We start from the raw sequence: 13,068 nt of genomic DNA, 5'->3' as shown, positions 1-13,068 counted from the left end.
CAGTTTTAAATTGTGTTCCAACTATTTCATTTAGGTTAGTCTTTGCTTCTCTACCTAAAATATTATATAGGCAGTAGCTACAGATTAAACTTCATCTACATCCCCTGTACTTTGCAAAATACATCATAAAGACCAGATAAATGTTGGTTGGATCAGCAATGCAGCCCCCCCTGGATACAGTCTAGGATAGACCTTGCTTTAAAACAATTGCGTCCTATCTTAGCAAATGCTTATAAAAAGGTATTATGGTAAATACAGATTCATAATTTATCATTTATCCAGCCTGGGTAACAATGAGTTGAAAATGAGGAACAAACTCTAATTTAACTTTCCTTCTTTGCTTACAGCCTGTTATGTACCTGGTTGTTAAAGGCTAAGAAACTCTTGGTATCTGAAAAGCTCTACTGTATCTTCCTGAATTGCTCTATTACTGAGGAAACAAGGTCGGTATGAGAAAACATTAAAGCACCCATCCTTAAATATGTATGGCAGCAATTAGGATTTAAGTGCTTCATAGACGTGTTAATTATTCATAGCTGGTGACTTCCCTCCGAGGTAATTATAAAGACCATTAAAGTAACTGGAATTTGTAGAATTGGCTAACTATTGTGTTAAGCCAGTCCTGGGAATGGGCCAAGATAAGAAGCCAAAAATGATTCCACTGATACAGACCATAGCCAAAACAACAAAGACAACTGATTTAAGGCTCCAGACACAGTTCATTCTCTCTAAGTTCTTAAATTAGACTGAAGACCACCAAAACCTGGCCCCAGCACACTCCACAGAAGCAACAAAGTGCCAAGACCTCTGCCTGGTCCTCTTCCACCCAGAAAGGCTACTTTAGCCACAATCCCAGAACCACACGTGAGCTGCTTTCCATCCAGTCCTATGTGATGGGCACAGGCCCTACTTTTGCTTTTCGTTGTTGTCATGGACTCTTCTTTCGATGGTCTTAATTTTATCTATTACCTTTTTAATTAAAAAAAAAATTGACCATTTCCATCTACAGTTTCTCAATTTGAAAAGGGTCAGTGGGAGTCAGAAGACTATGTCAAGCGCTAAGGAATTCTCGAATGTGGACATGTGGCATCAGGAGGAGCTAGATGAAGCTGCCAACTACATTGGTTGGCCAAGTAAGGGCCAGGCTAGATGGAATAATATCTTAAAGGAAGAAAACCTCAATATAGCTATTTCCACTGTTTACGAAGAACTGGTCAATTTCTAACACAATCAGAAATCATTTTAAATGCAAAATTTCACACCACACTTCTAAAAGTTATATATTTCACTACAGAACATGACCAACAATTTGATTCTGATGTATCATAATGAAAAGACACTAAATCAATACCCACGCTTCCAGACAGGGAGAAGATTTATGAATACCTAAACAAGCCAGACTGAAAACAGTCTACCCTACTGTGAAAAACTTCCGGAGACAGCTTATGCAACCTCCCTAAGTAATGTGACAGTGTCTCGAGTTTCTCTTCATTCTGCTAACTTTCACTCCCTGCAACACCTACACACGATACGTTATACCTCTTATTTCGTAGGGAGGATATGTCAACACAAAGTCCAATATTCAGATGAAATTTCAAACAGGCAATCTTCTGGAAGTTTCCAAAGACATATAGTTGGCATAGTTCAAACTATATAGGCTCAGAGTCCATGACTGTCCCCAATTTTTTCTCAGGACACAAAGAAGAAAACCCATGATGAAATCATTTATTGTGCCAGTTTTCCTTCAGATGAGAATTCCAGAAGGCAATGTCTAAATATTAGAAGTCTTCATTTCTCTTGTTTGCCATGAACATGATTAGGCTACCTCTGTGATGCCCAGATTGTTAAGGATCAGAGAGAAGACAGCTCTTATTATGAATATCTACCAAGCTGCACTGAAGATAAAGGACCCACACGGTTCAAAAAAAGCTCTCACACTACTCAAAAACATGTTTTGATGAAATGGATATTCATGCTCTCTAGAAAGTGCACATTTCTTATCGGAAAGCCTGAAACAGAAGCCCCAAATTCTCTTAGGGAGTAAAAGAAGAACAATGCCATAAGTAAGTATAGTTCCAGAAGCTGCAGGTAATCTCTGGGATGGTTCCCAGAAGTGGACAAAAAAGGACCCAAGGCCACCATCTCACAAGAGGCTATAAGGCAGTGAGAAGTGTTCCCAAAGCAAAGACAAACAACTTACCCGGCCAGAGCCCCTCTGAGTAATGCCAAGTGGGTAGTAATTCATTACTGCTGGTCACTGGATTCCAGTGGAGGAAACTGAAATGTCATACCTTCATTCACAACACCGGCTCATGGAATTATTTTTTCCGGATTCCTTGGGAAGTTCAAGTATTTGAGAAGAATATCAGGAACTGTTGTTTCAGCCTGTTTCGTGAGTAGATAATTGCCTTCCAACTCCATTATTTCAGGAAATGATGTGTGCGGCATTGTTCTTGGATGGGGGCAGCACTGTGTTTTAGCAAGATCCATACATGCTTATTAAACAAAACAAAACAAAAGCACGCGGTCTAAGTCACTTCGCTGAACTCAGACTTTTTGAATCTGGCTCTAGATAAGAGGCTGGCCCCAGACAACCTACCCACATACCAAAAACATTCTTTTGAAAGGGTGCAAGCAAAACTTGTTTTGAGAAATGAGAAATTTCACCCAAATTACTAAATGTGGTAATAAATAACTCTGGTCAATTAAGTGCTGTCAAAATCGGTTCAGCAAAGACCTGTTTGAAAGGCTAGGTTTTTCTCTAATTTGGGTTTGAATCAAAGACCAGCCTGGGAACTAGAAGTAAAACATTTCATCCTGAGAAGTACCTTTGATTCCATGGAATATATTAGCCGATCTTCCTGAAATGTGACATCATTTGTGGTACCAGCTGTATGGGTGTGCCATCTAAGGATTTACAAAACTAGCATTTCTTTGGCTTTAATATGTATTTTAAGATCATAGAAAGCAGTCTAATCCAGCTAAGTGCTCCAAGGGGAACTGCTATGGACTTCACTTTAAGAAACTTAAACTAGTTACAATCATGACCTATCAACCTTTTTATGGATGGGTTGCAAAGAATAAATTCCCAAATGGACATCTAGAATCGATGATGATGATAAAACTGTTAAAAAATGGCGCTCATACGTCAGGCTATGTTGTAAATATATTACATAAGTTAGCTCATATAATCCTCAGAACAAACTTATGAGGTAAGTTTTAGTACTTTTACCACTCCTATTTTACAGATGAGGAAACTGAGGCACAGAGCAGCTAAGTAACTTGCCCATGGTTACCTAATTAATGAGTAGCAGAGGTGGAACCGAACTCACAGTGAATACTCTCACTGCCTCAGCTATCCCACCTCTCGTGGTTCTCAAACACTCTGTCTGATTCAGTTATGTATGTTACAATTGTCAGATGTCCTCTTGATAGAGGTTATTGTTTGTATGGTTTGTTAATGAAATGAGAAGTACTGAAAATTTTCTAGTTAGAGTCTCTATTATGATTCAACATTAGTTTCCAATAGTTGCTGTGGAGAATTCATTTTCCCCTTGAACAATATATTACTATAGCTAGATACGTAGGTAAAGAGAAAGCCATTTCTATGAAATATCTATGCCTGGCATTATCATTCAAAAATTTAAGGATGTATTATCTTTAAAGGTTTTTAAATAATCCATTACCAAATGTAGAATTAAGCTATAAAGAAATCCCTCAGTTCTTTCATATTACACCTTAAAAAATCAGGTATGAAGAAATCTAGGTGGAGTGTTAGACTACAGCATAGCCTCCCATCCATGCATCCACCCAACCATCCATCCATCCACCCATCTATCCATCCATCCACCCATTCATCCACCCACCCATCCACCCATCTATCCATCCACCCAACCATCCATCCATCCACCCAACCATCCATCCATCCACCCAACCATCCATCCATCCACCCATCCACCCACCCACCCATCCATTCATCCATCCATCCATCCATCCATCCATCCATCCATCCAATAAGTCCCATATGCCAGGCATTGAGAATACAGAATGGGTAAGACAGACAAGGGTCCTGCCCCTCATGGAGCTTATATTTTAGTCAGGGGACTTTAAATACAAATGTGAGGGTGCTATTTTAGGTTGAGTGGCCAGGGAAGGCCTCTCTGAGGGGGTGATGTTTGAACAGAGAACTAAAGAAAGTGAGGGAGGGAGTCTTGATTGGATATGGGGAAAAAGCATGTCAGGCAGAGGCTCCTAGGTAGAAATGAGTTTGGGTATGTTTGAAGAACAGCAAGAAAGCTAGTGTAACTAGATGAAATTAAGCAATGTGCACAGGGCAGGAGATAAACGTGACATAGACAGGACCTCATAGGCCATGCCAAGGGGTGTGGATTTTGTTGAGTGGGAGAGACTGCCATTAGTTGTAAGCAGGTGAATGACAGTGATCTGGTCCGTGCTTTCTAAAAGACACATGGCTGCAGTGAGGGAAATGAATGGGTGGGGAGCAAAAGCAAACGCAAGGAGACTGGTTAAGAAGCAGGAGTCTGGTTGAAAAACCCAATAGTGGCTTAGACTAGAATTGCAGCAGTGAGTTGGTAAAAACTGGTGGTTAGATTTGGGATATATTATGAAGGCAAAGCCAACTTAGCTAACAGATGGGGTGTGTGACACAAGAATCAAGGAACTGGATAAACAGTGGGGCCTCATACTGAGATTTGGAAGACTAGGGGAGGAACAGTGTGTGAAGAAGGGGAATCAAGAGTTCTGTTTAGACACTGAAGTTGGATACCTGTTAGCTATCTAAGTAGATAAGCTTCTCAGGCAGATTTTTGAATGTGTGAGGGGAAGAGTCAGGGCTGGAGATAGAAATTGGGGCTGGTTAAAGTCATGGCTGTTGGGTAGAGACTAGGTTGGAGGTCTGACCTTGAGGCACATATAAAATTAGAGGCTGGAAAGAAGAGGAATATCCAGAGAGGTGGAAGGCAAACCAGGAATATATGGCGATCAGAGAGCCAAGTGAAGAGTGTTTCTAGAAGGAGGGAGTAATCAGTTGTGTCAACTGCTGAGGTAGAATAATATGAACTCAGGGCCAATCATTGGATTTGGCTTGATGGAGTTGCTGGTGACCTTGACAAGAGGGGTTTCAGTGGAGGAGTGGTACTGAAAAGCAGGCTGGAAAGGTCTCAAGGAGAATACAAGGTCAGGTAAGTGGAGACAGCAGCAAATTTTCAGGTATTTTACTATAAACATTAGCAGATAAATGGAGCTAAGGGTAAATGTGGAGCCTCTGGAGGGCATCTTGGGTCTAGATGGTAGTTATAACACATTTGTAATATGTTAAATGAATGATTTTGCATGATCCCTAAATTTTAATCTTTTCATCTGAAAAAACAGAAATAAAAGAAATAAAATTAGTTTAATTGATTATAACTAATGTTTGAAACACGCATTTTTTTTTCCTGTACACATTTAATCTAGGTTTTGTTTTGCTGCTTGTTTGAGATACAAGGTGGCATACAAATGGGCATCTAGATGTGGCTCAGCCAGTCAGTGGGCCACAGCAACGATGAGTATTGTCTCTTACTTTTCACTTACTATCATTGTTTTCCTTTCCCTAACACTTAAAAAGGGAACTTGCCTTTTTCTTTACTAAAATGAAATCTAGATGCTCCTAGGTGGGCACTGGAGATGAAATCTCCACTGAAAAGCAGTAACCAGGCCTCGTGGGCACAATGCTCACCTGCTCCTTGGAGATCTCTCCCTACTATCACCCCCATGTACTTTGTGCCAAGGGACACCTCCTTCCCCAATTCCCCCCACACAACTGAGATCATGTAAAAAAGGTTTCACTGAGGATTTGGGGGCTACAAAATGGGAACAGTCATAAAATATAACTAGATAATCTGGTTTATAAAACATAACTCACTCATCTTTGGCTCAAGCACTCGTATCAAGAAGATTCCCTGACTAGCTCCATGTGGCAGGGGTTATCTGTAACCCCAAGAAATGCTACCAAGTGTGCCTAGACTTCTGAAAGTCCAGATGAGAAGGGGAGAGGAGGGGAGAGGTTCTCAACCCACCTGGTCCTAAGAATCACCACTTTCTCAGGTGATTGACAGTAATGTCCAGGCATTCCAGGACTCAAGTAGTCTCACTCTGGGTCCTTAAGAAGATACCTTCATGAGATTATAAGACAATAAACCCAGGATCAACACAAGAGATACACATATATCAGATACAGGAAAGTGTTTTATTATCATCTTATAATTGTAGACACCACTGGGACCTGGGATCTCTACCACCACCCTAACTCACTTCATGGTAACCCAGGTCTGGGATGGCAGGGCCAGTTTGGGCAAGAAAGAAGGGAAAAGAAATGAAAATAAACCCTTGGGAGTTGCTCTCTACAGCCACTTGTCATTTCTCAAGCCCCATTGTAAGTCCTAGGCAGCAACTTCACAGCCAACTCAGTCACCTCAAAAAACATCCCACACTTAGAGAACCTCAGACAAAATGTCTGAAGTTCACTGAATCTGCAGATGAAGATACTTTATCCAGTGATGGGTTTAAAAAAACTATCATCGTCACCTGAGTACATTTACAGATACGTGTCGAGTGCATGGTGGTGGTAGTGGAGGGTGCTTCTCTTCTGTCGTCTGCTTCTTATTCTCAACAAATACTATTAAGAATTCCAAAATCTCTTCAGCACCAGATAAGAGAAAGCGTGACTTCATCTGGAAACGAGATGGATAACATTCTGTTTTGAGACAGAAAGTATAACAATGGAAAGGCAAGCAGACTGGTGGGAGCCAGGCCTGGGGATAAAGAAGGATTTGGCCTAAACTGTATTAGACTCTCTTCAGGAACTAAGGGATTTCTGCTTCCTCTGGTCCTACCGGGGAACATTACTTTCAGGCTACAGCAAGAAGGGTTCATTCCAGGTCTTTCAAGTTGAAACTCCATACACTATTAGTAGTACTATTGGCCCATGATATTTTGAGACATAATGGTTTTTGTGGGCGAGCTAAGTGCCTAATCACTACGTACATCATTGTTTCCATCTAGAGATTCATTCCAAGTTCCAAACAGATGACCTAAATTTTAGAAAAATACCTATACTGGTTAATTGGGAGTAATTATGTGTGTGTGTTTTTCAAAAAGGTAAGGTTTCAAGTTTCTACTTTTGCAGTATATAGTTCACCTTAAAAACTTTCCTAAGAGAAATAGCAATATTATAAATTAGGTGATGATAGACCAGAATCCTGATGGTGTAGACTAAAAATAATGGAACATGTTAATCCAGCCTATGTATTTCTTCATATTCAATCACTGGTAAAACACAAATGTAAACAGCGAGGATAATTCAAATCTTCCTTAACCAAACCCATAACTAGCTCTGTAATGTGGAGTTTCCCTTGTTTAATACACAGTCAGCACATGTTCTCAGCATGGGATATAAAACACATTCTTTGTCCTTGAACAATTTAGTCTTCTGGGAAAGGAAACAGGAAATCCTTAAAGAGGGGTAGCTGCTTAATAAAACCCCATCGTACTTTCTCACTAATTACATAAAAGCAAAATATCTAAAAGGTGAAGAGAAGACCCTTCAGTATCTTTTTTACTTTTATAGTGATGCTATTCTCAAAAGCAAAAATTCGGTCACTTCGGATAACAATTAAGAATGTATATGAAAGGGGCGCCTGGGTGGCTCAGTTGGTTAAGCGACTGCCTTCGGCTCAGGTCATGATCCCGGAGTCCCGGGATCGAGTCCCACATCGGGCTCCCTGCTCGGCGGGGAGTCTGCTTCTCCCTCTGACCCTCCCCCCTCTCATGTGCTCTCTCTCTCTCATTCTCTCTGTCTCAAATAAATAAATAAAATCTTAAAAAAAAAAAAAAGAATGTATATGAAAAGGAAATATCTCAATCTGAAACGTGCTAGTAATTGGCATAAGTAATATAGATAGCACATAAACATATCTATATATGGATGTTAAGAATTCCCACTCCCTTAAATTCCAAACCAAGATCTTCATCTCTAACCCTGCCCTGTCTAGACTAGGCATTGCTGTTTTCAGCTACGTTCTCAAAATCCATGAGCAGGCTAGTAATTTCCTCTATCAGTCAGTCATACATCTGAGTCTACACAGTAACCTTCCTGTAACTTTCACAGTGCCACTTACTCTAATAGTCTCATTACCTATAGGATAAACACAAAATACTCAAGTTGGAAATGACATGAAAATTTTCTGAGTGATGTGTTTAAGTCCCTGTATAAATCTAGTGACGGAAGCATGACTAAAACCTAAGTCTTTTGGCTCTCAAACCAGTGCGCTTTCGAATTCCTAGTCTTTCCTATCACTGCCTTCAACATCGAAGAATCTATAAATTGTCATTTGAATTTACCAGGAGTATTTCTGTCTATGTTTTTGGTAAACAAGGGTGGAAACCAAGCTTCATTCACTTCTTTATCTCTGATATCTATTGAGGAATAGAGTGGCTGGAATATAGGTGTTCCATGTTGTTTACTGAACTAAACTGAACCAGAAATATTTTGCCATTCTTTTCATTCTCTAAATCCTAATCAATTCAAGTTTTATCTGTATTAATAATAGAATGATTCTCTGTTTACAATTCACAAAGATAGTTCCTACCTGGAATTCATTTATTTTAATCATAAACTACTTGCTTGTATATAATGGGGTGTGTATACATATACACACACACATACACAAAAAGTGGTCATTGATATATTAATATTATGGTCCTTGGTATCATATTGTCTTGGCTTTTCTATTTTATTATCATATATGCACAACTTGATTATAAAGTCCTTTAAGATTGAGGACTATGTTGACTGTATTTCTCTTGGAATAAAATCCAGACACTACACAATGCTCCAGTGAATAAATACTCATTGAACTCTACTTTGGCTTCTATACCAGGTGGGGAAAAAAATGCCCTGACAACCAGATCTTCAATTCCCATTATTTTCCACCAATTACATATTTTGGTCTCTAAACATTCATTTAGAAATTATAACTCTACCTCACTTTGGAGGAAAGAACCAAGGGCTTTTCAAAATTCATTTGAAAACATTCCTGGGAATGCTGTTTCTTGATTTGGTTTTGGTTACACAGCTGCAACCTAATCATCTGTGCACTAGTCTATACTTCAGTAGAAAGTCCAAAACATCACCTGGAGTTTTTTACTATATACTTTTACTGCTAATAAAACCCTCACATCAATAATATAATGAAAGATCTGTATGTTTGAGAGATGAAGAAAGGAAAAAAATATAATTCTCAAAAGTACTCCTAACCCTCCAGAAATCCTGTACATACTTTCCTACATTCTAGTATTTTTGTTCAGTAATGTAACTTAAATTATCTCTTACACATATTTGTTCATAGATGGTATACACCCATCTACACAGAGCTGCTTAGATGGAGGGGAAAAAAAAAAAAAAATCTGTTATCACAGTGACACCTGCTGGTTTTAGTTATAAATTTTAGACTCCAAGTGAAGGACAGATTCCTTAGCATCAAAATTTTGCTTAGTACAATTAAACATTAATGTTTTCCATCTTAATAAATTATTTGATGTATAATTAATTTTTAAAGCAAATTTAATATACAATTGACCACATTTTAAAAATTCTGCGACAGTGGTCTTACTGTAACTTTATAAACTATTTTCTTAAAAAAGGTAACATTTCCAAAAAAGCTGTTTAAGCCTTTCAGGGTACATTAAGTTTTTTTAAAAAGTGATTTGACTTGTGGCTTTCTTTTCAAATTCTCTACAAATATATTTTAAGGGAATGCATTATATTAAACCTTAAAAACATTTAGAACATATTTTCTTTGTAGAATTGTAATTTTTGCAATATAAGCAATTTCAGAGAAGTCGAGAATTACATCTATGCAATAGAGAAACTTTTAAACTCAATCTAGCTAACCTCATATATTGACTTTTTTCTCTCAGCTTTATTGATATATAATTGACATAGAACATTACATTAGTTTCAGGTGTACAACGTGATGTGATATATGTATATATTGCAAAATGGTCACCACAGTAAGTTAACATCCACCATTTCACAGTTATAAAATTCTTTTCTTGTGATGAGAGCTTTTAAGATCTATTCCCTTAGCAACTTTCAAATACACAATATAGTACTATTAATTACAGTCACCATGCTGTACATCTCATGACCTAATTTATTTTCTAACGGGTTTGTAATTTTTGACCCCCTTTGCCCATTTTACTCACTCCCCACCCCCACCTCTGGCAACCACCAGTCTGTTCAGTTTCTGTTTGATTTTTTTCTTTAGATTCTACATATAGGTGAGACCGTACAGTATTTGTCTTTCTCTAACTATATTATAATAAGCATTATTTTACTTATAATGCTCTTAAGGCCCATGTGAAAACTCATGTTTTCACAAATGACAAGATTACCTTCTTCTCTATAGCTGCTTAATATTCCATTGTGTATATATAATCGCATTTTCTTTTTCTATCCAACCACTGATGGATTTAGGTCATTTCCAGATCTTGGTTATTGTAAATATTGCAATGAACATAGGGGTGCAGATATCTCTTCCAGATAGTGATAAGGTTTCATTTAAATATATACCCAGATGTGGAACTGCTGGATCCTCTGGTAGTTCAAGTTTTAATTTTTGGAGGAACCACCATACTGTTTTCCAGAGTGGCTGCACCAATTTACATTCCCACCAAGAGTGCATGAGGGTTCCCTTTTCTCCATTATCTTTGCCAACACTTACTATTTCTTGTCTAGCCACTCTAACAGGTGTGAGGTAATGTCTCATTGTGATTTTGATTTGCATTTCTCTGATAATTAGTGATGTTGAACACCTCTTTAGGCACCTGTGGGACATTTGTATGACTTTCTTGGAAAGTTGTCTATTCAGTTCCTCTGACCATTTTTTACTGAATTTTTGCTTTTATGCTATTGCGTTGTAGGAGTTCTTTATATATTTTGAATATCAACCTTTATCAGATATGATTTGCAAATATTTTCTCCCATTCCACAGTTTTCATTTTATTGATGTACAGAAGCTTTTTAAAGTAGTCTCACTTTTGCTTTTGGTATCAAATACAAAAAAATCATCAAATGTCAAAGAGCTTACCCCTGTGCCATCTTCCAGGGGCTTTATGGTTATAGGTTATGCAACGAAGTCTTTAATCCATTTTAATTTTTGTGTATCGTATAAAATAGTGATCTAGTCTCCTTCTTTTTTGGATGTGGCTGTCCAGTTTTCCCAACACCATTTACTTAAGAGACTATCCTTTCCCCATTGTATATTCCTGATTCTTTTGTCATAAATTAAATAACCATATGGTCACATATGGTCACATATACATGCAGGTTTATGTCTGGGCTCTGCTCTCTATTCTTTCCACTGATGTATGTGTCTGTTTTTATGCCAATCCCATACTGTTTTGATTACTATAGCTTTGTAACATACTTTGAAATAATGAAGTGTGATGCTTCCAGCCTTGTTCTTCTTTTTCAAGATTATTTTAGCTACTCAGGGTGTTCTGTGGTTCCATACTAATTTTAGGATTCTTCTATTTCTGTGAAAAAATGCCATTGGAATTTTGTTAGGGACTAACACAATCCAGCTAACACATATCATCTACAGTAATCATTCTGAATTTGGGTAGTACAGACATTTTTATAAATTGTATAAGTCTTCCAATCCTTCAGCACGGATTATCCTTCCATTTATTTATGTCTTCTTCAATTTCTTTCAACGATGTCTGGTTTTCAGTGTACAAATCTTGTACATCTGGTTAAATTTATTCCTGGGTATTTTATTCTTTTTGATGCAGTTTTAAGTGGGATTGTTTTAATTTCACTTTCTGATTTCTCTTACTTTCTTGTTGTTAGTGTATAGAAACACAACTGATTTTTGTGATTTTATATCCTGTAACTTTACTGAATTTGTTGATTAGTTCTAATAGTTTTTTGGTGAAATCTTCAGGGATTTTTGACATATCATGAAAGAAATAAAATTTGCAGATGACACTGACTTCTTTTATAGTCAAATTTTTCACCCATACATGGTGGATAAATTATTTGCTATGAAGGCTAAACTTCTCCAGGCCTGCCTGGTCTCAATCAAACTTGATTTTCTTTTTTTTACGTTTAAGGGAGGAAAACAATTATTCCAAAGGAATAATGGGAACCACATATTCTGTATTCACTTCCATTTTTAAAAAGTATTAATACTGCCCATGTTGACTGTGGAGTGGTTTTGCTGGCCAGGAGGGCTAAATGCATTGCAATGGGCTTGTATTCCCTTTATCCTTTAAGTGAAGGCTGGACCACTCTGGCTTGGTGTGTGTGTGTTGACGGTTCTCAGCGACCTCAAATCATACAGCAGTCTGTTCCCTAGTGGCATTTATTGGCCTTTTAACCTTGGCCACACTCATACTATTTTCTTTTTTTTTTTTTAATTTTATTTATTTGACAGAGAAAGAGACAGCGAGAGAGCGAACATAAGCAGGGGGAGTGGGAGAGGGAGATGCAGGCTTCCTGCTAAGCAGGGAGCCCGATGCGGGGCTCGATCCCAGGACCCTGGGATCATGACCTGAGCTGAAGCCAAACGCTTAACGACTGAGCCACCCAGGCGCCCCATATTATTTCTATCCTGTGGCACAGTCTGAAACAGTAGTAAATACCTTTAGTAATTCAGAATATTTTAAAAGACAGAAATTTCACATATTGAAACTTACTAATCTTTGGTTAAATTTCACATGTTGACTTATTAATCTTTGTAGTACATGAAGCATTCTTTTTTAAAAAAAAATTTTTTTTAAAGAAAAATTGAGGGACACATCTATACCGTGGATTTTCATGACATTTATGGATTTAAAAAAAAAACATAAAAGAATTATTTATCTAGCTAATGCTGCTGGCTCAATGTTAGGTGAGCAAAACACTATATTCCCTGTATTTCTACCACTTTACTTTTTTTCCAAAGAACAAAGTGTATAAGTCTTGGTTACAAGGATGAAGTAAGATTAAATTACACATAAGGC

General features: G+C 37.8%; 1 protein-coding gene across 5 annotated transcripts in view; it reads right to left on the bottom strand.

Annotated features, from left to right (window-relative positions):
• The window catches only part of BLOC1S5 (biogenesis of lysosomal organelles complex 1 subunit 5), a 126,421-nt gene that overhangs the window by 64,767 nt on the left and 48,586 nt on the right, over nucleotides 1–13,068 (bottom strand). The window contains exons 5-7 of one of the 5 annotated variants that reach the window (XR_010413507.1): nucleotides 6,586–6,731; nucleotides 6,078–6,173; nucleotides 2,201–2,495 (exon numbers count right to left, since the gene is read on the bottom strand). The exons of 3 other annotated variants lie outside the window; for them this stretch is intronic. Coding sequence is in view for 1 of the 2 variants with exons in the window: in XM_064597192.1 (XP_064453262.1) it covers nucleotides 6,728–6,731 (4 nt within the window). In the remaining variant the exon portion in view is untranslated. Of the gene's footprint in view, nucleotides 1–2,200; nucleotides 2,496–6,077; nucleotides 6,174–6,585; nucleotides 6,732–13,068 lie in introns of those variants that run through there. One more of the 5 variants, XM_064597192.1, reaches the window with a different exon arrangement.

The sequence above is a fragment of the Mirounga angustirostris genome, unplaced genomic scaffold, assembly GCF_029215605.1.
Source record: "Mirounga angustirostris isolate CCGP_5_RB_7025 unplaced genomic scaffold, mMirAng1.0.hap1 SCAF_8, whole genome shotgun sequence".
NCBI classification, from domain to species: Eukaryota; Metazoa; Chordata; class Mammalia; order Carnivora; family Phocidae; genus Mirounga; species Mirounga angustirostris.
The sequence above is the reverse complement of the archived record's forward strand: the minus strand, read 5'-3'. Positions and strand labels throughout refer to the sequence as shown.